At 42.2% G+C, this 25,983-nt stretch overlaps 1 protein-coding gene across 2 annotated transcripts in view; it reads left to right on the top strand.

Annotated features, from left to right (window-relative positions):
• Positions 1–25,111, top strand: part of LOC107389666 (protein FAM124A) — a 30,799-nt gene extending 5,688 nt beyond the window's left edge. For both annotated transcript variants that reach the window (XM_015965919.3, XM_070544481.1), the window contains 2 exons: positions 12,911–13,677; positions 23,447–25,111. In XM_015965919.3, coding sequence (XP_015821405.1) covers positions 12,911–13,677; positions 23,447–24,226 — 1,547 coding nt within the window. In that variant the 3' untranslated portion in view covers positions 24,227–25,111. The remainder of the gene's footprint in view (positions 1–12,910; positions 13,678–23,446) is intronic.
• The last annotated feature ends 872 nt before the right edge of the window (positions 25,112–25,983 follow it).

The following is a 25,983-nucleotide window of genomic DNA, read 5'->3' as shown; positions in this document are numbered from 1 at the left end:
ATATTTGCTGTAAAAACTCATCAGTTATTAGATGATAGGAACTTGAAGTAAATGTCTATATCTCTTAACATTTAAACACTGATAGTGACACGCTGGTCTGAGTAATAAGGTCATCACTGAGGATCCTCTTACACAACAAACCTTTCACATATATCAGGCAGGTTTCAGTGGGTTTGAGTTACACCTGACTGATCAGAGACCACCTGAAACTGCCCTCAGCTCCCTCTCTCACTAAGTCAAGAGTGCTTTTTCTGCAGTTGGATGTAGGATATCTGGATTTTGCCAAAAGACAGCTTCCATGAAAAGCTGCCAAAGCGTGATTTGAACCATGACACCATGCTCATAGCTAAATATGCTGCAGTCAGCTGTTTGTTAATTAAAGCAGCTCTTTCTGTCTGTCTGATTTGTTTGAGCTCACATTTATGTAGAGTTACAAACAGTGTTGCTTGTGTTTTAGTGACAAAATTGCTCCCTGACATGCCTCCCGACCCTTTTCAGACACTAAAGGTCACTTGGCATCCATGAACTTGGACCAGCTCCGACTGGCTTTTGGTTTCCTCGCTAAGCCTCTCCTCTTCTAGACTTTGCTTGCAACAGTCTGTCGTAACCCATCTAATGTCATTGCTTCCTCAGTCTGAAACTAGCTGCACTTTTAGGTCATGAATAGTGGCTCCACGTTTCAGGCTGATTGTTTTTATCTTCTGTGAAAGTTCAGGCTTCGCGGCACACAGATACAGAAGCCTTTGTGCGTATCCTTCCGGGAAAGGAAGTCAGGAATTCCCTTTGTTTTCTGGTCCTGCTTATGTTGCTGTTTATTGCCAATTTCAAGTAAAGTACCAACTCTTGTTCTGGTTTATCTTCAAGATAACCAAGGGAACATGCCCGCTGATTCTTATTTCTCAGCCTTAATGCTGTAATTTAATTATGCACAGAGAGGCAGACTTGCAGTTTTCTTTGATGAACTAGGAGAAACAGCTGAGAAACCGAGACTTCAACAGAAGCTTTCAATTTCAGTGTTTACGGCCTCCTTCCACTCCAACAGGTCAGGAAATACTAAGCAGTTTTATTCATGCATGGGAGGAAACTTAATGTTCTCCAGTTTTTGCACTATTATGTTTGGATTCCCTGGTAGCTGTTTAACAGCTAGCATGCAAAATCAAAACAGTTACTTAGGTGTGTTACGTTAAGGTTTATGGCAGAAAGATAAGATAATATTATTGTCACGTTGCGGGGATGGTTAGGACCCAAAATGCAGATTACCCAGACGACAAGAGGCAGGAGTAGATATAAAGTAAAAATCCTTTTATTGCAGGATGAACAAAAGTAAATCCAAAAGCCCTGAGATCCAGGACATCGAAAGCTCACATGGAGCACAAAAGCTGAGACAAGACACAAAGCTCACACAGAGCACCAAAAACAACGCTGACAAACAACAATGGACCGACAAGACACTTCTTCTTCTTCTTCTTCATGTCCGTTTAAATGGCGGGTGGCAACCAACTTAAGGTGCATTACCGCCACCTAATGTGCAGGAGTGTGAGTCAGAGCGAGGAGAGAAAAAAAAAACCTAAATTCTATTAAATACCTTCCGACAAGACACTGAGACAAGACAGGGCTTAAATACACTGGGGCATAATGGGAGGCGGATGAGCTGCAGGTGTGTGGGGAGAAAGCAATACTTAATCAAGGAGGGAACTCACATGACCTAAGAGTAAAACCTAAAAACAAGAAAAAGCAACCACATAACTAATATTCTAAAGGGAAGGAAAACTACAAAGACCGGTGGGACAAAACAAACTAAAGAGACTAACAAAATGAAAGGCTGAAACTATCCACACTGCAGAGGGGTGACTGGAGAAGACTAAAGGAACACAGGACCTGAGAGATATATCTGGAGGGCTGAAGACCAGGGGACACATGAGGAACACAAAGAGACACAGACACAGACCATGACAATTATGTTTTTATAGTTTAGTGACAATATCAGTTACGTCCAGTTTTACACTATTTTCTGCAAACATTAAATTCTTTGACTCTGGAGGTTAGAAAGGGGGTTGGACCTTTGTACTGTAAAGTGATGTAAATGGTTACTTTTAATAAGTTGTCAATAGAATATAAAGGTATTCAATAAAATGTAATATTCCAAAAAAATATGAATGGTCAATATTATTGACCCCTTAGTATTCGATTGATGATGAAACTATAGGTAATTTGGGTACCCCAGGGAAACAACACTTTATAATTTGACACAGGCAAAAATATATTTTATAAAACTTATTTTAATACTGTATTTCTACTACTAGGATGATGCAGAACAAATTATTCTAAATGATGAGTTAAGGTAATCGACAGGCGGATTGGTTCGGCGTCTGCAGTGATGCGGACGCTGAGCCGATCTGTCGTGGTGAAGAGGGAGCTGAGCCAGAAAGCCAGGCTCTCGATTTACCGGTCAATCTACGTCCCAATCCTCACCTATGGTCATGAGCTTTGGGTAATGACCGAAAGAACGAGATCGCGGATACAAGCGGCCGAAATGAGTTTCCTCCGTAGGGTGGCCGGGCTCAGCCTTAGAGATAGGGCGAGGAGCTCAGACATTCGGGAGGGACTCGGAGTAGAACCGCTGCTCCTCCGGATCAAAAGGAGTCAGTTGAGGTGGTTTGGGCATCTGGTCAGGATGCCTCCTGGACGCCTCCCTGGGGAGGTGTTTCGGGCATGTCCTGCCGGCAGAAGGCCCCCGGGTCGACCCAGGACACGTTGGACAGGTTACATCTCCAATCTGGTCCGGGAACGCCTTGGGGTCCTGCCGGAGGAGCTGGTGGAGGTGGCCGGGGAGAGGACAGTCTGGAGCTCCCTAGTTGGGATGCTATCCCCGCGACCCGGACCCGGATAAGCGGAGGAAGATGACGAGTTAAGGTAATATCAACTGAGACACTGAATGAGCAATGATGAAATATGAGCTTAGATGTGTTAAAAAACCTAGTGAAGCATCTCAGAAAATTGTGATGTCTGGGTTATAAAATAAGTTTAGCTGAATGTTTACTTAGGTTTAACAAATTATCAAATTACTAAAACCATCCGACTGATGAGGCTTCTCGGCGATCCTGCTGGCCACAAGTGTGGCCACAACTGCATTCAAGCAGTTTGACTTCTAGATGTCAAAGGTCGTATTCCTCTGAATCTGCATCGGCTGATCAGACATAACCTCCAGGTCTGCTGGCAAGACGTTTCACATCCAGAGTTTTTTCTCTGATGGATTTTTGCAAAGAAAGTCTGACCTTGAAAAGCAAGGTTCATGCGCTACTGACCCAGTTTGGCCAAACTGGGTCAGTTTGCAGGAACTGAATTTTAGAAGAAGTGTTGCCCCTTTTATTAACTGTTGGTTATAGATTTAAACTAATTAGAGTGGTAATATGTGTAAATGGACATTTACCAAGATCCTCAGACATCACATCACTCCTTCCTTAAACACTTAGAGCAGGCCAGTTTAATTTAATAGGAAGTAAATATGTTATTTATTAATTTAGTAATATTAATATGTGAATATACTGATAATAAATCATTAATAAATTCAACAAGTTGACTCATTTGGGGTATTTAAGATCTGAAATAAGTCATGCAATGATAAACAATTTTTTGTTGATTGCTTCATTACCATATACACTACCACTTCATACTTCTTACACTATCCAGGTCAGTCATTTGTTATTCTCCCAATCGATTACTAACCAAAACCTCATGCTTTATGCAAACCATTAAATGATTTTCAGCATACCAATCTTTACAGAAAACATAAAAGCCCTAAAAAAACTGCACATAAAATATATTTAAAAAACAATATTCACTTATAGGGTTGGCTATCGTTTGATTTTGAACGATTCCAATTCCTTGTTTCAGTTCCGGTTCCTATCGATTCCCGATTCCGATTCTTTGAAGACATGACTTGTTTTACATGAGCCAGCTAACCACAGGTCGTACTTGATGAAATAATGTTAACTTCAACATGAATTTTAACTCTATGAACAACATCACCTTCAATTAGACAAAAACATGTTTTGGAGAAGAAAAAAAAGACTTGCAGGACAACCAGTGTGTTTGTTTCTGACCACAACCAAAGTCTGGAAGAAGCCTCTGGGATGAGAGGCTAAATGTCTCCAACACATCCAGAAACTTCCAGCTGTTTTCAGCTAAAACTGTCAGGATGACCATGTCCAGGATGACTGAGAACTACACCTCCATGCTGCAGCAGCATTCAGTCAGAACAGAAAGTGAAACTTAAATGTAGCTGCTGTCAGCAACAATCTATCATATTTTAAACATTAAAACTCAACAGAAATAGTTCAGAAAGGAAATTAAAATGTTATTATTATTATAATTATTTATTGTGGCAGAAGCTGGTGTGGTCCACCACAGAGAAGCTTCTCTAGCATGATGACTTTATTCTACAGGTTATTGTTCAACCTTCTGACGCTCACACACACACGCACACACACACACACACACACACACACACACACACACACACACACACACACACACACACACACACACGAGTGTTGGCGAGCGGCTTCGTCTGACTGCTCGCGCTCTGTGTGTGTTTTTATTTCTGCAGTGAGACAAACTCACCTCACACCGTCCAGATTTTGCTCTTTATGGGCTCGACACACGGGAGGCGACATCACCTCTCCTCCATTCATTTTCAATGAGACATGCGCGACAAAGCGATAATCGCGAGTCTCTCTCCTACTAAGCGAAAGTTGGAAATAACCTTAATTCCCTCCAACCTGACACAGCCAAGCAAAACAACAGAAGTTTCGATTTCGCCATGGAACAAAACGCGTAGACGGCTTTGCCGCTGGCCGCTGCCGCGGATCGCCTCCCGTGTGTCAGGCAATAAAATCGACGGCGACAAATTTCGCTGATCGCGTCGTTTGTCGCCTCCCGTGTGTCGAGCCCATAATAATCAACTTCTCCTCCATGTTTGCTCGGAGATGAACGGAGCATCCTGTCCGCTCATTGGTCAGTGAATGAAACCTCCGTTAATTGGTCCTCGTCCCAGCGACGGTGATGAAAAGTTGAAAATATTTCAACTTTCTGGGATCGCGTCGCTGGGTCGCCTGTGCTTGACACGTGCACGAGCGCAAAATTTCACACGCATGTTTTTCGCGTTTTGCTTAGAAGGAGGGAGACCTGCGATTATCGCTTTGTCGCGCATGTCTCATTGAAAATGAATGGAGGAGAGGCGATGTCGCCTCCTGTGTGTCGAGCCCATTAAAGTTTACATTACGGAGTAAAAGTTCGGCAGACGCGTTTGTTTATATCTGGGTGGGGGGAGGGGGGACTCGGTGCTGCACACAGACAGCTGGTGTGATCAGCTCTGAAAAGCATTGATCACAATTTGCGGATCACGTTTATATACATGGAGATCGGCCGCGGATTCCTCTTCCGGTCGGCATTCTAGGAATCGAAACTAGGAATGAAATAAAAAAACTTTGAATGATTCCAGGACAAACAAACAGAACCGGTTCCAATCGATGCCCGACCTTAGAGCAGTAGTTCCCAAACTTTTCAGCCTGGCCAACAGATGTTCCTTCGTATTTTTACGTTATTTAGAAATTTTCATTATATTTGGAAAGTTTTAATTTATATATAAATATATAAATCTCTTTTTAAGTTTTATATTTTATCCTTTTTTATGATTATGTGGCACACTTTGACTTCCATACGTAACGCATCGGCATCTGCCTCTTTTTTAAGGCTTTTTTTACATTGTCGCTTCGTCTGTCACATTTGTGGTGTTTTATCATCATTTCTACATCCATCACGTCTCAGAGAAGGTTAAACAAACATCAAACCCAACGTTTGGAGCTTGTAAACTACACACACCTCTCGTGCAGCACCAGCTGTCTGATGCTGCAGCAGCGTCAATCTTCCCGGCTGGATGAGTGAATTTCTTCATCAGAGTCAATATTCTGCTTCATAATCAGAGTCAGTCATTACCAGACAAAGTGATCAGTCAACAAAGACCAGACCTGCCGGCAGTTATACGTTTTATCTCATATTTGTGCTCTTCGTGTAGCGCACGTCTCATCCTCTCCCCGACTGGGAGCCTCACGGTGGGAGGCATTTTCAAACTCTAAAAACTCCCAAATTTTGGTCAGCCTGAAGGTTCCACATCTCCACTATCTTCTGGTGTAAAGTAGTAACTTCATGAGGGATCATAGTTGTAGATGAGACTTGTTAAAGTCAGCAATGAGGCTTTGGCGCTTATAACGAGTAAGTCCCAACACTGACAACAATGTACAGAAACTAGAACCAACATGCATAAACAGACAGTTGGTCTTTTTTAAATACGCAGTAATCGTTGCTTGTCTTTTTCACTTCATCCTGCATCCTAGCAGCAACCACTTTGGTGCCTCTGGAGTCGGTGTTTGTTTACATCATGCTGCATTCAATGTAATTGGGAAAAGGAGCTTCAAGCTCTAAACCTCCGATTTTGTTTTCTTTCTGGCCTTAGTGCGGGGGACGGATCAGGGTCGAGCTGAATCTGGGGGTACAGATCCCCCCCCCGTCCCCCACCCTAACTGCACGCCTGTCTCTAATGACCGTCTGACTCACAGTGATGTAGGGGACTGTTCTGTTCTGGTCCTGCTGGACCTGACTGCAGCCTTTGAAACTGTTGACCATCACCTGCTACTGGAGAGGCTGAGAGACTGGGTAGGCCTATCAGGATCTGCTCTGGAGTGGTTCTCCTCTTATCTTTCTGAGCGCTCCTTTTCTGTGGCCGTCTCCAAGTTTAGGTCCTCCACCACCTTCCTTACCCATGGTGTCCCACAAGGTTCTGTGCTGGGGCCTCTGCTCTTCCCCGTCTATCTGCTTCCTCTTCAGCACATCCTGAGCTCCTTCAAATGAATCTCCTACCATCTTTATGCAGATGACATCCAACTGTACATCTCCTTTAAGCCCCATGAGATATCTAAGCTGCAGCTGTTACACACCTGCTTAGACTCTATCAAACCTGGATGGCTGGGAGCTTTCTACAGCTGAATGAAGATAAGACTGAGATCCTCATCTGTGCCCCAGACAAGCTGGTTCCCAAAGTCAGAGACTCTCTTGGTCAGCTTGCTTCTCACGCCAAACCTTCCTTCAGGAATCTTGGCGTAATCTTTGACCCAGCTCTCACCCTGGATTCTCATGTCAGTTCTCTTGTTCGCTCTTCCTTCTTCCATCTCAGGAACATTGCTAAGCTGAGTCCCATTCTGTCCTGCTCTGAACTTGAGACAGTTATCCACACCTTCATCTCCTCACGCTTAGACTACTGTAACTCTCTTTTCACGTGCCTGAGCAGAACCTCCCTGAACCATCTACAGGTGGTTCAGAATGCCTGTGCTCGGCTTCTGACCAAGTCCTCCAAACACACCCACATCACCCCGCTTCTCCTCCAGCTTCACTGGCTGCCAGTCAACTTCAGGGTTCATTTCAAGATCCTGGTTCTGGTCCATAGGGCCTTACATGGACAATCACCATCTTACATTAGTGATCTTCTTAGTCCCTACACCCCCAGCAGGTCCCTGAGGTCCAGTGATCAAAGCCTACTGGTTGTGCAGCACCAGGCTAAAGACCAAAGGTGACAGATCATTTGCTGCTGTGGCCCCCAGACTCTGGAACTCTCTCCCCCTGAGCCTGAGATCAGTGGACTCAGTGGTCTCCTTTAAAAAGCAGCTGAAGACTCACTTGTTCAAGCTGGCTTTTGTATGACCTTCTTCACCACTCTCTCTTTATTCTGCTCTCCCCACCTATTCCACCTTCCTCAGGATCCACTGATTTCCCCCTTTCCTACTCACTCTCTCTCTTTCTTAACATTTTTTTATCACAATTGTCTATTTTTTGCTCATTTTAAATATATTTTTAACCATTTTCCAAATTCTTTTTTGTATTTTTCCATTTTTTGTTTTTTTGAAGCGCCTCGTGATTTTTCTCTTAAGAGGCGCTATAGAAATGATATTTTCTTCTTCTTCTTCTTTTTCTTCTTCTATTCATGCTTTTCTGTAGCCGACAAACAGCTAAAACACGTTGTTGTACGAGTATTATTCTCGTGTCATGTTGTGTTTTCATATATTTATATTTTAAAGACTTACTTGCCTGTGAAAAGTTCATCAACTCTGCATCAGCCGAGGTTATTCCTTAAATTTGAAGCACGTAAGCGGTAGTCTAATGCTATTGGTTAGTTCTCGTCGGCACTCAGTTTCTTATTGCACGGAGCTCTACGGGGCAGGGGGCATGCTTAGCAAAACAGAATAAAAGATGTATTGCTTACATTATATCACATTACATGATAAGATAATCAGTTTTACGGATTTCTGAAAAATCATACATAATTTCTGAAAGGCGAAAACTCTGGAATGATACTTTAACATGTGATGCTTCACCTGAGCTGTTTGGTCAGCCAGCTTTATTGTCATCAGCCATGTTTGAATTTGGAGCATGTTGTGTTTGGTGGATTAAGGGTTTGATTAGTCCTCCTTGTGAAGTAATTTCAACATTTGTCTACTAATACCTACAAACCTTTTTTAGACTAGCTGTTAGCTCATCGATCTTTTAGGAATAAAACTCTTATTTCATCAGGTAATCCATCAGGAAGTTACGTGAAGGTATCTACAAATGTTAAGATGTAATTTTGTTTTTTTGAGTTTTCTGCTGATCAAAGCCATTCGTATTTCAAACACATTCCAAATGATATTGTTCACCTCTGTTGTTGTTAGTCTTGTTTGAACTCTGTCTTCCACTTAAATTAGAACAATCTTTATATCCATATGTTTACAGTTATTATTACAGTTTGTTTTTGTTGGCATGGACACGCGTTATTCTGTCACTTAGTTAATATCGGAGACTTTTCAAAGCAGTTTTGACACAATCTGTATCAGAGTAATAAATATAAAGAAAGTTTGCTATGTTAAAAATGAGTAAAAGCCAGCCATTAAAGCTTATTGCAGGATTTTACTAAACAGTAAAGACTATGACTTGTAACTTTTTGCACAAGTTGACCTAAGTGATGCATGAAGGCTGAAAATGATCTTTTTATACCAGATGATAAAAAAGGAGCCCCATCCTAAATGTCCCCTTTCAGTTGCTTTGACTGAGAGCCAGACTATAAATCTAAGTATTAGTACACACACACACACACACACACACACACACACACACACACACACACGAAGGCCAGTTTTCCCTTCTAATCACTCTCATATGTGGAGGGGCCGCTGGGAGGATTGTTTTGTTATCTCACATCGTCATCTGCGGGTTCTGCCTGCGAGCATGTGTTACCAGTTAACACTTGAACACAAAGCGAAGGTAAAAGTCTCAGAGAATTACAGAATACAGGCTCGTCTGCAGGGTGCACGTTGATGATAGTTATGCCTCTGCACGTACTCAGTCAAGGCAGAACATCAGCCTCAGCTCCAAGAGGATTAAGAGATTAGAGACACACTCCTCCAAACTGCCTTCATTCTCTCCATAAATCTGAGGTGCCTTAATTACTAATTTAGTTCCCCCTTGTCTGCACCCCATTAAACTTTATTGCAGGAAGAAAGCATTAGCCTAATCTATTGAGGTGTATAAATTATACCTTTTGGTTAAGTGCACCGTGATTAACTACATCTTGTTTGAGTGGGTATGTATTTTCATTATGCACCAGATGCATCTGTGAGTCTGAAATCATATTTTAACCCTAAAAGGCAAACAGCAGCGAATTAATGTGGCCTCTCTTTTCTTATTGACCAAAACAGTACGGAGTAAGTCCTACTTCAGTTATCTGGTGGGTATTTGCATCAATCAGGCAGCATGTTAATAAATGAAGAATTTATTAAAGACAATCTTTCCTGAAAAAGCTGTTTGAGTAAGTTACTTTCTGAAAAACACAATCCAATGTCCAACCATCTTTCTCCAGGCTACCCACTAAGGCGGGCCTCCAGAATACAGGAACGCCCAATGCTAGATCCAGAGGGTTCAGTTTTCAGTTGTCCTGTTTTCTTCACCTGTTCCTCCATAATTCCAAATGTAGCGCACACCTACATAGCTGTATAACAACTTGGTAAGCTAGCTAATATAGTGTGGTGTTACAAAACAATACAGTTTTAACTTTCTTGGTTTATTATTTACTTCAAAATCGCAGCAGTTCAGTGCCACTAACAATCTGAGGAAACCCCCTCCACACACACACACACACACACACACACACACACACACACACACACACACACACACACACACACACACACACACACACACACACACACACACACACACACACACACACACACACACACACACACGCGTGCCTCAGAGGTAACAAACTGATTGACAGCTCTGCCAGAAGACTGGCTGTATTCACAGACAACAAGTCCGTCACCTAAACGTTTCGCAGCAAGAACAGAACCAGACTCTAAATGGAACATGTGAAACAACCCTTTGAAAGAAATTTGCAAATGACAAACATTTTGTCCATTCCACTATCGGCATCTCGGCTCTGGCTTTGCGCGATTTGTGCACGTTGAAGGTCATGTGCAGAGGGGGGAGTGATGGTCACAGTGCAGTTTGATGGATAGATCGTGATCCAGTAATTAAAGTGACAGTGTGTATTTTTCCTGGCGATGGGGGCAGTAGATACCTAAATCGTTGCAAGCAAGCAGGATTTTTGTGTTGAGTAAGACCTTACCAACAGATGCCCATTAGGGTCAAAAAGCCCCGGGGAATGCAAACTTTAGCAAAATAACAAATGCATCAGACTCCCTTTCATCACTGGCAACAAGTGAAGAGGTAAATGTGTAAAACAACATTTAAGAATGACGAAAGTTTTTTTTACCTTTTGTTACAAATCAGTAAATGCATTTTGCCCTCATGGGCTCCTGTAGAAGGAAGCATGGCAACTAATATGGCGTCATCCGGAGACTTATAGACCCGCCCCCATGTATTTTAGAACTGATTTTTATGGTTATGTGTTACGAAGCCCAATATTTTTCAACAACTGGGCATCATTTAATTCATTTTCAACCACTTTTTGATGGATTTTTCCAGAAATTAATGGTAAAATCTACACAATGTCTGTTTAAGAATGAGATTTACTTATTTTTTTCAGGATACATTCCAAAGGTGATTACAGTATTCATTTTTGACAAAAAATTAAATTTATTGGTTGCCATCGATATGTGAAGAACAGTTCAACCAATATGACAAAAATATCTACTGCACCCTCTGCTGTTTAAGTGTGATTGCTAACAAAATCATAGTATCTTGTGTGAATTATTAATCCTAGCATGTGTGATGATGAGTGACTCTTGGCTACAACCAGGGTAAATTCTTGTTCAGTATCTGTAAAACTTACAGCCTTAAGGACATTTTTGTGCTTGTGATCCAGTAATGACTCTTCTAATCATCCATGAGATACACACACACACACACACACACACACACACACACACACACACACACACACACTCAGTGTAAGTAGAGAGGGAGTGCTGGGAAAAGAGTATGGAGAGCAATGAACAAGAGGTCCCTTGTAAAACACCACAGATGATGACATTTACAGTACGTCACACATTCCTATTCAGCAGACAAAGAGACCACAAATTACATTTTAATCATTCAGATATGTTAGTTTTTTAAAAACAGATAAAAAGAGGTCGTATTTGATTTCCATGTTTCCAAAGAACCCGATTCATACATGTTTTCTAACCCAGATATGATGTTTTGAGTGGGAGTCTTAAGTTTGCTTCCATTTTTTCTTTCTTTTATTTTTGACTTCAAAAGCGGTTCGTGCCTAATGTTAGTGTTGCCTCTCTAAGGCCAGCTGGCCTCGCCAGAGCACACTGGGTATTTTCAATGGGAAACATTTTTACACAAATGGCACAAAATTTGTTTTCTTTCCTCTCATTTTGCCTGAGTACGTAAATTTATTCTTATCAAATGTTTTGATCAAACCCTTTAATATTTGACATGTGTTGCCAGCGTAACGCTCTAGTGGGCCGATGTTTTCACAGTAACCCGATCGGAACATTTTGGAAATGTCACCTCTCTGGGCCGAGCAGGAACTGTTCCTTTGTAAAGGCCAGTGGGATTCATGAGACAGACACCATCCCTGTTCGGCCTCTCTGTTTTTATGGAGGGATTCTGGCAACACTCAAACACTCCGCTGCAGGGGCGACAAGTAAAGACTGAGTGTCCTTTCACAACAGCTCACATAAAATGGGACAAGCCTCCTGAGAAGCGAGATAAAGACCGTCGGATAAATTCCTAAAACGGAAAATCGGAGCAGAGGTGAAGCTAGGAGGAGATGGAGTTTGCTCGTAACATTTGAGAACGGAAACATGGCCTGAATATAACCAGCTGGGAAACAAGCCAGCACCTGGGTCACGGTGCTGAGCTTTTCCAGGTCAGGGCATCAGGAAGAGGCTACACCTGAATGCGTCGCTCTCGCTGTGGTCTGGAACATTCCTCTGGGCCTCCGTAATGACTCCTAATGGCTCTAATGAGCGTCCGCGCTCCACATGGGTTAGGGTGAGGCTAGAGAGGAGGGAGGCGGAGACGGGGGAGAAAGGTAAACATGACCCCCCCCCCAAACAGATGGAGTTTGATTTGGATGAGTGAAGTGGAGACAGATTAGAGAAAGACATCTGTGGGAGAAGGGAAGATGGGGATAAAGTGGAAAACTTGTCACAGGAAAATAACTCCAGTAGCTGTAAAAACAGCTCAGCAGAAAGATGGAGGTGGTCCTGTAAGCAGGATTCCTCGTTGTCTTTCCAGAACCCATGCCTAGCTCTTTGCTGGAAATCATCCCACCCCCAGCCACGCCAGATATTTCAGGAAAAAACAAATAAACTTTGAAGTAATTCTTCTTTTTTGGCCTTTTCTACAGGCGAGTTATCCATGGGTGAGCTCCAGGATCCGTTCCTCGTCAGTGTCCACCTCATCACTGACCCCGGTCAGGGAAAGTTACTGCAGCATGCTACCGATGCCGTCCTGACGTGGGTCCACCCTGAGCTGCAGCTTTTCCGAGTGTCCGAGCGGGCGTCTGCCTCCCAGCGACCTCGACCAAAGTGGCATCAAAATGGCAGCCAGTCTATGACCGGTCAGCCTGCCATGGCAGTCATCCTCTTCCTCCAGGAGGTGTACGGCGGCGAGGAGCAACTTCTGATGCTGCACCGCACACTGCAGAGGCCACCATGGTGTTACCACCACACTGAAAAGGTCAGCAATGGCCGCTGCACGCTGCCGCTGACGCCTTGCAGTCAGGACTTTTTCACTCTGTCTGCAGGGACACCTCTCTGGGCCGTGCGGCAGGTCCGCTGCGGCAAGGAAATTGTGCGATTTACAGTTTACTGTCGCCATGAAAATTATGTTGACATGGTTCGGCTGTATAAGCTGCTGCTTCAGCGCCGTGTAGCACAGAAGAAGGAAGACTTTTGCTTCTTTGTGGTTTACTCCAACCCTGATATGGAAATCCAGTTGTCATTTAAGAGGCTCCCAAGGGGCCAGAGACCCATGGTGCTGGAGTCGGCCGTGATGGAGGTCCGGGTGCGGGACGTTGGAGTGCTGGTGCCCCTTCTACCACACCCCTGCAGCCCTATCAGTGACGTCCGCTGGCAGACGGAGGACTACGATGGAAACAAGATCCTACTTCAGGTGAGGACTTTTGGGATGTTTATTTCTGAGCCAAAATCTTTGCTTTTCTTCCTGCTTCTTACCCACTCAGTGACATAAGTGCACCAGAAGAGCAATAACTTCCACCTATCACCGAGTTACTCTAGAAGCATCCGTTACAGCGACTGCCTCTGTGTGTGAATGAAAATACTTCCTTGTTCAGAGAGGCTAATTCACACAGAAAGGTTGTTGTTTGGAGGGTATCCGTTTCAGAGTGGATGTGTGTCCAGGAGCTGTCAGACAAGTCGTTTGGAAAGTTTAATCCAGATTAAGCTGCAGTCCATTACTGGGATTGGAGCAACACTGAGAAGATGATAATCTGCTGTGACAATGGACCATATGCAGGATGCTTAAACGCCAGCTGGACAGAGGTCATAAACGTTCCTCCACAATGCAGCACAAACCTATGCATCCATTCAGAAAGGGAGAACTTCTAGTTTCAGACTGAATCTAGTAGAATCCTCACTGTTTAAACAGAAATACTTTTTTTTTAATTATTATTTTTTCACTTTTATTTTTTATGTATTTCTAATTTGTTTTTATTTATATACACATAAATGTATTTTTTTTATTCAGTTGTTTGAAATATATTATTTTGATTTGGAAAAGGGTAGAATATCTTGTCCGGGTCAGGGATGAGGTCCTGCCCCAAGTGGAGGAGTTTAAGTATCTCAGGGTCTTGTTCACGAGTGAGGGAAAACTGGAGCGTGAGATCGATAGGTGGATTGGTGCTGCTTCTGCAGTGATGCAGGCGTTGTACCGGTCTGTCGTGGTGAAGAGAGATCTCAGTCAGAAGGCGAAGCTCTCGATTTACCGGTCGATCTACGTTCCTACCCTCATCTATGGTCATGAGCTTTGGGTAGTGACTGAATGAACGAGATTACGGGTACAAGCGGCCAAAATGAGATTTCTCCGCAGAGTAGCTGGGCTCTCATTCGGGAGGGGCTCGGAGTAGACCCGCTGCTCCTCCACATCGAGAGGAGCCAGTTGAGGTGGCTTGGGCATCTGGTCAGGATGCCTCCTGGACTCTTTCCCGGTGAGGTTTTCCAGGCACGTCCAACCAGGAGGAGGCCTAAAAGGTAGACCCAGGACACGGTGGAGGGACAATGTCTCTCACCTGGCCAGGAAACGCCTTGGGATTCCCCCAGAGGAGCTGGCCCAAGTGGCTGGGGAGAGGGAAGTATGGGCCTCTCGCCTTAGGCTACTGCCCCCGCGACCCGACTCTGGATAAGCGGATGGATGAATTATATTACATATTGCATAATATTGCATCTTATGCGTTATTCTACAGAACCTGGAAGAACTCCATATTTAAATTAGTAATGTGATTTATTTTGAAGTTAAATCACTCATGTTGCATCCTGATATAAGAGATCCATAGAAAATTGAGATGATCTCATCTCAAATACTTTATTAACTCAAACATAACAAATGTTTTGGACCCAGCAGTAATGTTTAGCTAAGAATCTGTCCTGAGGTCGGATATCCGGCTGACCCGGCTTATCCCCAGATATCCCCAGCTTACAACGCTGAGGGTTTGATTATAGCCAAGTCAGCAACCTCATTACCCAGAACCCCCTGCTGCGGCTGCTCACCAGCATTGTTTCACAGCGAAGTTAGAAAAACCTTGAAGTAGCATGAAAGCATGAACACAAACGGGTGTAATAAACTCAAATGTGTGCAGCTGATCTGTTGGCTTTCTGAGATAAACACTCGTCTGATCCTCTTTCTTCTTTGGTCTCATTAAGGCTGAAATGAGTTATTCACAACAGCCACTTGTGTGTAGAACAAGGGAGAGAAAATGAGAAGATACCTGATAAACAGGATGAGGACAGTAGAAAATGGAGGAAATGTGACATGAGCAGAAGAAAACACATCACTGTTTAGATACACTTGCATACATATTTTATCAAGGATCAGCCTAGAATATTCTTGTTTTTGTTGATTTCAAAGTTGTATTGATTCATATTTGTAGTATATGTGCTATGATTGCATTTTATTTCTACATTTAGTTATTTAATCCACCAAATTTGTGGGAAACTTGCCTTGAGTTCTTGAAGCTGCTTCTCTTGTTCTTGTTGCTTCTGCCTTTTCCTGTTTCTGATATGAAAACAGAAATCAGGAGAAACGATCAACATGAGAGGAAAATGATGCTGTGCAATGGGGAATGAAATCAGAGTGATTAAATGAATACAACAGCAGCTGTTTTACATGTTAGAAACATGAACGCTTCCATCTCCAGCCCTGGAGGACGAGCACCTAGATGTGATGTTTTGTGCAGCAGAACTCTGTTTTAACTCGCTGTGCTCCTGAAGTGGAGGTGGTAAACACAGGGGCCTCGTTGGGATGCTGATGACTCCTCCAGCTGCTGCTGTGAATCATAAAGTGGCTGACCTGAGAACAGGGAGTGTGTGGTTTCTGATGTTCTCCCAGACTGTGAGAGGAGCCCTGTTGCATGAAAACCCCACACATGGAAGTTAATGGTCTTGAAGATTCACCACACCCCTCTTTTGCATCCTTGTTGGTGTTATGTTCCAGCACTCTGAGAAAAGAAAGCTCTTTCTGTCGCAATCTGTCCTGTCACCCCACTCTGTTCAATCCTGTCTTTCCTAATTGCTCCCACCTGCCTCTCGTCTCCCATTCACCTTAGATCCCTGCTCCTTGTGTATTTAAACCCTCCAAGTTCTGTGTTCCTTGTCTGTCCATTGTTTCCATGTCCTGCGTGATTATCATTAAAAACCTCTTTAAACATTCCTGTCTTCTTCTTCTTCTTTGGATCCTCGTCTTCTTCTTTGGATCATCTTCTTCTTCTTTGGATCTTCTTTGGATCCTCTTCTTCTTCTTTGGATCCTCTTCTTATTTGGATCTTCTTTGGATCCTCTTCTTCTTCTTTGGATCATCTTCTTCTTCTTTGGATCTTCTTCTTTGGATCCTCTTCTTCTTCTTTGGATCCTCTTCATCTTCTTTGGATCGTCTTCTTCTTCTTTGGATCTTCTTCTTCTTCTTTGGATCCTCTTCTTCTTCTTTGGATCTTCTTCTTCTTTGGATCCTCTTCTTCTTTGGATCTTCTTCTTCTTCTTTGGATCCTCTTCTTCTTATTTGGATCTTCTTCTTCTTCTTTGGATCTTCTTCTTCTTCTTCTTCTTCTTCTTCTTCTTTGGACCCTCTTCTTCTTCAGATCCTCTTCTTCTTTGGATCTTCTTCTTCTTTGAATCCTCTTCCTCTTTGGATCTTCTTCTTCTTCTTCTTTGGATCCTCTTCTTCTTCTTTGGATCTTCTTCTTCTTCTTTGGATCTTCTTCTTCTTCTTCTTTGGATCCTCTTCTTCTTCTTTGGATCTTCTTCTTTGGACCCTCTTCTTCTTCAGATCCTCTTCTTCTTTGGATCCTCTTCTTTGGATCTTCTTCCTCTTTGGATCTTCTTCTTCTTCTTTGGATCTTCTTCTTCTTTGGATCCTCTTCCTCTTTGGATCTTCTTCTTCTTCTTTGGATCCTCTTCTTTGGATCTTCTTCTTCTTCTTCTTTGGATCCTCTTCTTCTTTGGACCCTCTTCTTCTTCAGATCCTCTTCTTCTTTGGATCCTCTTCTTCTTTGGATCTTATTTTTCTTCTTTGGATCCTCTTCTTCTACTTTGGATCTTCTTTTTCTTCTTTGGATCCTCTTCTTCTTTGGATATTCTTCTTCTTCTTTGGATCCTCTTCTTCTTCTTTGGATCTTCTTCTTCTTCTTCTTTGGATCTTCTTCTTCTTCTTCTTTGGATCCTCTTCTTCTTCTTTGGATCTTCTTCTTCTTCTTTGGATCCTCTTCTTTGGATCCTCTTCTTCTTCTTTGGATCTTCTTCTTTTGAGCCTCTTCTTCTTTGGATCCTCTTCTTCTTTGGATCTTCTTTTTCTTCTTTGGATCCTCTTCTTCTTCTTTGGATCCTCTTCTTCTTTGGATCCTCTTCTTCTTCTTCTTTGGATCTTCTTCTTCTTTGGATCTTCTTCTACTTTGGATCCTCTTCTTCTTCTTGTGATCCTCTTCTTCTTTGGATCTTCTTCTTCTTTGGATTCTCTTCTTTGGATCTTCTTCTTCTTATTTGGATCCTCTTCTTCTTCTTCTTCTTCGTCTTCTTCTTCTTCTTCTTCAGATCATCTCCTTCTTCTTTGGATCTTCTTATTCTTATTTGGATCCTCTTCTTTTGATCCTCTTCTTCTTCTTCTTCGGATCATCTTCTTCTTCTTTGGATTCTCTTCTTCTTCTTTGGATCTTCTTCTTATTTGGATCCTCTTCTTTGGATCTTCTTCTTCTTCTTTGGATCTTCTTCTTCTTTTGATCCTCTTCTTCTTTGGGTCTTTTTCGGATCTTCTTCTTCTTCTTTGGATCTTCTTTGGATCCTCTTCTTCTTTGGATCTTCTTTGGGCCCTCTTCTTCTTCTTCTTTGGATCTTCTTCTTCTTCTTTGGATCCTCTTCTTTGGATCTTCTTCTTCTTGTTTGGATCCTCTTCTTATTTGGATCTTCTTTGGATCCTCTTCTTCTTCTTTGGATCCTCTTCTTATTTGGATCTTCTTTGGATCCTCTTCTTCTTCTTTGGATCTTCTTCTTCTTCTTTGGATCTTCTTTGGATCCTCTTCTTTGGATCCTCTTCTTCTTCTTTGGATCTTCTTTGGATCCTCTTCTTTGGATCCTCTTCTTCTTCTTTGGATCTTCTTCTTCTTCTTTGGATCCTCTTCTTCTTCTTTGGATCCTCTTCTGCTTCTTTGGATCTTCTTCTTCTTTGGATCCTCTTCTTTGGATCTTCTTCTTCTTCTTTGGATCTTCTTCTTTGGACCCTTTTCTTCTTCAGATCCTTTTCTTCTTTGTATCTTCTTTGGATCCTCTTCTTTGGATCTTCTTTTTCTTCTTTGGATCGTCGTCTTCTTCTTCATTGGATCTTCTTCTTTGGATCCTCTTCTTCTTTGGATCTTCTTTCTTCTTTGGATCCTCTTCTTCTTCTTTGGATCTTCTTCTTCTTCTTTGGATCCTCTTCTTCTTCTTTGGATCCTCTTCTTCTTCTTGGGATCCTCTTCTTCTTTGGATCATCTTCTTCTTTGGATCTTCTTCTTCTTCTTTGGATCTTCTTCTTCTTTTGATCCTCTTCTTCTTTGGGTCTTTTTCAGATCCTCTTCTTCTTCTTTGGATCCTCTTCTTATTTGGATCCTCTTCTTTGGATCTTCTTCTTCAGATCTTCTTCTTCTTTTGATCCTCTTCTTCTTTGGATCTTTTTCAGATCCTCGTCTTCTTCTTTGGATTTTCTTCTTCTTCTTTGGATCCTCTTCTTCTTCTTTGGAAACTCACCTGCGCACCGTGACACTTTCTCTCACATATGCTTCAAAAATCTTTTCTTATGAGCATTGAAAAATCCTGTTAAATTGCAAATTTAGAAGTTAAAGGCACACTACGTAAGAATTCTTCATTGAAATACTCACAAAACATTCAACTGTCTTAATCCTGTTGGAAATAAGGTTACTTTGAAATGGATTTTCTTCATAATTAAAAATGGGGGGAAAATATGTTTAAAAATTAGAAGAAAATGAAAAAGTTTACACAGAAGCCCCCAAAATACAGAAATGTTTACAATCTGTCCTGGCCTTCATACTTCCTGGTCCCAGAGCCAATCATATTGAAGCCCACAGGTTTCCCAAGTCTGCGCTAGCAGACACTGTTGCACCAGCTTTTTCAACTTTAACACCGGCTGGCAAAAAGCAGCAATGTTGTGAAAATAATTGCAGCCAGTAAAAAGAGCAGCCCAGAAGTTTTTTTGTTTTACTCTAATATCAGGTGAAGCAGACTAGAGGCTAACGTTGTGCTAACAGTGCTAACGGAGAACTCAAAACAGATAAGTCGGCTCAAAAAATGTCTCCAGCTACTTTTTCAGTTACCAACAACTTTATATTACAGTGAAATGTATTTATCTACTGATCAAGTTACTATGTATGAATCATCTTCACTCGTCTAGAATCTTCTGGAGGTGAGCTATAAATGGCAACAGTTGCCCAGAGCGGATTGTTTATGTGGACTGCAGTACCCAAATGCGACCACAGGGTGTCGTTCTTTTTTCATCCACCTTTAAAATTAAATATTTAAGCCAAAATATAACATTGAATGTTCTGCATGCAAACAAAGTAATCAACTGTTTTACAAATCTGATGTAATTCAGCTTTTATACATTTTAGGTATTTTGACACTAGGAAAGCCAGTAGAAAACACAAACAGCTGTCACACCTAATATCCTGGTTCAGATACCTGAAACTCCAAGTGACAGGAGGCTAGATTAACTGAAAACCTAGCAGCAGTAGTGGTAGTGAAAACATAAAAATACTTGTGGGAAAAACTGAAGAAAGACAGCCGACCTCAAGAAGGTTCGTTTGGACATCTCCTGAGAGGAAGTTGGGGCTCAGACTGCAGGAGATGATTCTGGAGTCTGAGAAAGTACAGGGTAAAGTCTTTGTGGAGGTTTGGGTCCTACCAGAAGAAGATGGTTCAAATCTCAATTGAAGTGTTTTAACAGGAACCATCTGCAGCTAAAAGGTGCTATCCGTGTTATTTTTTTTTTCGCATATCGGCCTCTTCCGTTCATGCTAGGGGTTTAAATAGGTGAAGCAAGGCAGCTTTTTTTTGTATAGAACATTTCATACAGAGACTATTCATTGTGCTGGGTGTATGTAGCAGAAGGAGACCCGACATGTATTTTGGTCCCATGTCATTGAGTGATTTAGAAACGAGCAGGAGCACTTTGAAATGGATTCTGCAGTTTACTGGTATAGAGATTTAAAGGGTTGGTTGACTGAAAAGCCATTTTAAAATGTTTTTTTCTGTTTATAATCAGTTACTCTGAGTTTTTCATGCAGGCGGAACATGAAAATAGTCTCCTACACCTATCTCCTGCATTAGCTTCTTATAGAAACTAGACGGAGAACGTCTAGGATCTGCGTATGAAAGAAGAAAGAAAACGATATTTTCTAAAGCGCCTCTCAAGATAAAAATTACGAGGTGCTTCACAAAAACAAAAACATTTGATGTAAAAAAGAAAATGATTAAAAATGTTTAAAAAAGCAAAAATAGACAATTGTGGTTAAAAAATGCAAAGAAAGAGAGACAAAAACATTTGATGTAAAAAAGAAAATGATTAAAAATGTTTAAAAAAGCAAAAATAGACAATTGTGGTTAAAAAATGCAAAGAAAGAGAGACAAAAACATTTGATGTAAAAAAGAAAATGATTAAAAATGTTTTAAAAAAGCAAAAATAGACAATTGTGGTTAAAAATGCAAAGAAAGAGAGACAAAAACATTTGATGTAAAAAAGAAAATGATTAAAAATGTTTAAAAACAAGCAAAAATAGACAATTGTGGTTAAAAAATGCAAAGAAAGAGAGAAAGTGAACAGGAAAGAGGGCGGAATAGGTGAGGAAAGCAGAATAAGGAGAGGGTGGATCCACACTTGTGGTAGATTTACATCACACTGTGAATTAGCATTCATGGACTCACCAATCTTGAAACTCACCAAAGCCTACTGGTTGTGCAGCACCAGGCTAAAGACCAAAGGTGACAGAGCATTTGCTGCTGTGGCCCCCAGACTCTGGAACTCTCTCCCCCTGAGCCTGAGATCAGTGGACACAGTGGACTCCTTTAAAAAGCAGCTGAAGACTCACTTGTTCAAGCTGGCTTTTTAATGACCTTATTCACCCCCTCTCTCTTTATTCTGCTCTCCCCACCTATTCCACGTTCCTCATGATCCACTGATTTCCCTCTTTCCTGTTCACGCTCTCTCTTTCTTAACATTTTTTTATCACAATTGCCTATTTTTTTGCTAATTTTAAACATATTTTTAATCATTTTCTAAATGCTTTTTTATATTTTTACATTTTTTGCTTTTGTGAGGCGCCTCGTGATTTTTATCTTGAAAGGCGCTATAGAAATGATGCTTTCTTCTTCTTGACTCAACAGGAAAGGTTGTTATTTTAATATTCGAGAATCAACAGCAGACGTGTCGGCTGATTTAAGCTAACCCTTAACAATGGCAACTTCACCACACAGCAGAAGCTCCTCCTGTGTTATTGTTGGAGATACATAAATCATCATTTTTGCAGAGCGAATAGTCCTTGATAATGTCACGTTGCTGTTATCCAATCCGGGGAGAGATGAAAATAAGACTCCAACTCCTCCTGTCTGAAGCTCAGTGTGATGTGGGCAACATTTAGATCCAAGATTTAAGAACAGGGGTGATGTGCTTGGTTCTCTCGGTTCTTGTTTAAACTCCAGCAACACATTCTGAATAAGAGGCAGTTCCTTCACAGCTTTTTGGGGAAAACCAGACGAAGAACAACCTTAAGTCATAATAATCAAAATAATGTTCAGTTTTATCTCAAGCAAGACATGGTTTTCATTTAAAAGTTAAAATAGACTTCAAAGAATAAAAAAGTTAAATAAAATAAAAAGTTTAAATGTGTGTGAGACGTGATTATATCCAGCTCAAGAACAGCAGTTACAGAAGACTTCAGAAGAACTTTGAGCTCTCCCAAAGAAACTGAAGCACGGAGCTTTGTGGTCTGAGGATTATTCCAAAAATGAGAGAATGGTGATTTAGAGAGGAGCCAGGTGGAGAGTTTCTAACTAGCATTGGAGAGGCTAGCCATTAGCATCCCTAGGCTGGCCACTAGCTGGATTTCCTACCCCCTTGATGGACCATTAGCATGGATAGGCTGACAATAGCATTGGAGAGGCTAGCCATTAGCATGCCTAGGCTGGCCACTAGCTGGATTTCCTACCCCCTTGACGGACCATTAGCATGGATAGGCTGACAATAGCATCGGAGAGGCTAGCCATTAGCGGGCCTAGGCTGGCCACTAGCTGACTAGTGACTCTCCGAGACATGCTAATGGCTAGCCTCTCCTATGCTAATGCCAGCCTATCCATGCTTAAGGTTCATCAAGGGCATAGGAAATCCAGCTAGTGGCATGCCTAGGCACGCTAATGGCAAGCCTCTCCAATGCTAACACCAGCCCGTCCAGGCTAACGTTAGCCTATCCATGCTAATAGACAGCAGAGGGAGTGTGTGAACCAGTCAATGACCAGCTGAGGGCTGCTAGTCCCTAGCGTATCTATTAGTAACGCCGGTAAAGGTGCTTTCCTCAGTAAGCAGCGCCAGCCTCTCAGTTACCGGCACCAGCTTATCATTAATCAGATCAGTAGTTTCCTTCGGAATTTATTTAGCCTCCTGCTGCTGGGCAGTAGTCTTAATTTTGGCCCCCATACCGCGCCACATATAACTTCTTTACTGTGATAGGCTATGGGAACCTCTGGGAGTTACTGAGACTCAAAACTGGTGAAGAACAGAATTTGTTGCAGGAGGCTGCTACTGTATACCAACACAGTCACATCTGCTTTTGTGTGTTTCCAAAATGTTTCAAATAAAAATATTCCCTCTAAACTTCTGAAAGGTTGAAATTAAAGGAATGATTAGGTAATCGGATCATTTAACGTGACAGAAGGAAAAACACTTATGTAAATAATGAAACCAACAACTGTAATCAGATGGTTTATTCCAAGCCTTGCTGCCTGACTTACGTCAGTGTTGTTGTTACTGGCTCTACCGAAGAAAACCTGCTGCTGAAAAGGTCAAAATCTTGGTGGCTTTTTTATGTGATGTCTTTTTATAAGAACAGCTGGAGTGTTTTTAGTTTCTGTCTGTAGTTAATAATGAGCTTTTGTTGGTTTTTCTTCTTGCTGTTCAGGTCCAAGGTGCCTACCTGAGACACGGTCATCTATCATCCTCTGTCACTGAATCAGGCTCGGCTCCATCCTTCACCCGCAGCATCCCCTCCAACAGAAACCGCCGTCACCATCAGAAGGAACCGTCTCGTCCCAGAGTCCACCAAACCTCCTACAACTCCCTCCCTCTGGCCTGTGAGGAGCAGGATGAGCAGGAGCAGCATCCCCACATCCACAGCTCCCAGTGGAGGAACCATCACTCCAACTCCCACTACTCACTTCCTAATGGGGGCTCAGCCAGCCCCCTCTCTACCTGCTACTCTCCTGGTCCTCCATCAAAATACCACACCAGGAGCTGCTCCCTCGAAAGGAGCCCCTCCCTTGTCCCTCCGTTCAGACTCAACGTGGAATCTCTGATTGGAGCGGAGGAGACGGATGTGGACACGGGGAACAAGGTGAATCCTGGCAGCAGTGTGGACATTTCAGTGGTGTCTGCGTACATCAAAGCCAGCCTTCCACACACTCCTCGACCCTTATCAGCACCACCTGAAGACATCAGGCCCCTTTCCCCTGACATACCAGAAAAGGCTTACAGGTCCGCCACACTGGGCCGAATTCCAATCAGCTTCTCCACCAAGAACGCTTCATCGGCTTTGCCAGGGTCACACCTCCAGATCATCAGTCTCTGCACGAGTACGGCGCCGTCCTCCAGCGACGTCTCCATAAACCTGTCAGACAGCTGCAGCGTCATCAGCGCACCAGCGGAGGACAGGGCAGAAGAAGAGCAAGAGTTCTACATTTGATCACTGCTACGAGGACGTTTGACAGTAGGGTAGTTAGATCGGCTGTAGTCTGCCCTCTGCTGTCTGATAGGAGAACTACAGTGACCTGGACAGAGAAATGCAGTTTTCTTGTGCAGTGAGAATGTATCTGTCACCTTACAGATTTCTTCTAGTTTTTCTTATTTTTCACACCTAAATATTTCTGATCAACATAAACAGCATTTCATAAAATGAACATTGTTTCAGCAGTCAGACATGGTGGTGGTAGTGTGATGGTCTGCTTTGCTGCTTCAGGACCTGGACACCTGCTGTAATGATGAAACCAATAACTCTGTGCTCTTTACCAGAAAACCTTGAAGGAGAATGAGTGACCTTTGACCTTAAACAAGTGAAACTAAAGGAGGGCGGGACAACATTACAGCCAGCACCATAAACCATTAAGGGTGTTTCTACCAGTTATTAGTATTAGGGGTCCTTTTACTTTTTCACACAGAACCAGGTTGGTCTGGATAGTTTATTTTCCCTTCATGGGTGAAATAACCAATTTAGAACTGTGTTAGTTTGCTGATCTGAAAAGTGTGTCAAAACAGCAAAAACAGTAAATCTGTAAGGCGTAAATATCTAAAGCTCTGTAAATATAAACATACATGTTATAGATTCAATGGACCAGCCACACAGCTGTGCGTGAGCTCAATAAAAGATAACTCTGTTTTAATTGTGTAAATGTCAAAGACTTTCAGCTTTTTTTGCCCTTAGGTAAAAATCTAAAACTTCACAGATCTGATCGTGGCGTCTGATTGGGTCAGACGGACAACAAACTGACTTTCTAGACAGTTTTAGACTTTATGGGGTAACGTTATCTAAAAGAATCAGTAAGCTCACTCTCTGCACTGTTTTATTTATGTTTTTCTTTTTTAACATGATTTTTTTTTACCTGTCTACCAGAATATTTTTATTTTCTCTGTGTCTCAACTTGGACGTTTGTGGACAGACGAGTGAGGTAGAAGAGTCTGAGGAGATTACACATGTCTATGTTCTTCTGTCCAATGTCTCTTTTTAGGATTCTGTACTTTATTCATCATTCCCCCTTTTATATTAATGTATAAATGTAATGAAACAACACAGAAGATGCAGCTTTGGAAGAGGAAACAGAATAATAAAGCTAGAGTTTATTTGCTTTGATTCCTTCATGAAGACTCTCAGTGGCTTCAACTCATTTATTCTAAAGCGGTCATCTTTCACACACATCTGTCTAAAGTTGTGGTCAGACCAAGTGTGCAGATTAAAGGTCAGCTGGTGGCTCACGAGCATCTAAATGAGAGTCACGGTGGACTAGGAGGAAGTGGACGGGGACGACCAAGAACGGTCATTACTGATGAAATTGAGACAACTGTTGTCCACCATGTCCTTGTTCGTGGGATGATGAGGGACAGAGTTCAACCCAGTGTGAGCAGATTGTCTGTGGGCAGCATCATCAGGACATTTAGAGAACAGCTAAATGTTCCTGCTGCAGAACATTTATCCTACTATACTGTAAGTGCTGTAATCTTCATTACTATGCTATATTTACTATATACACATGTACGTGTTTGTCCCTTTTCTAGAGTTAAAAGACGACCAGATGATGGTGGAAGGACTTTGCTTTTCTCCAAACAACAAGAAGCATCATTGTTGACATGGTCATTGATAATAATACAACCCAGCTGTGAAATCCAGCAGAGTGGCTGAAGAGAGTTCACTTTGATGGCATCAACAGTATTGACCGTGTCCTCCAACAC

Source organism: Nothobranchius furzeri, chromosome 14, assembly GCF_043380555.1.
Source record: "Nothobranchius furzeri strain GRZ-AD chromosome 14, NfurGRZ-RIMD1, whole genome shotgun sequence".
NCBI classification, from domain to species: domain Eukaryota; kingdom Metazoa; phylum Chordata; class Actinopteri; order Cyprinodontiformes; family Nothobranchiidae; genus Nothobranchius; species Nothobranchius furzeri.
This window is presented reverse-complemented; position numbering and strand designations above follow the sequence as displayed.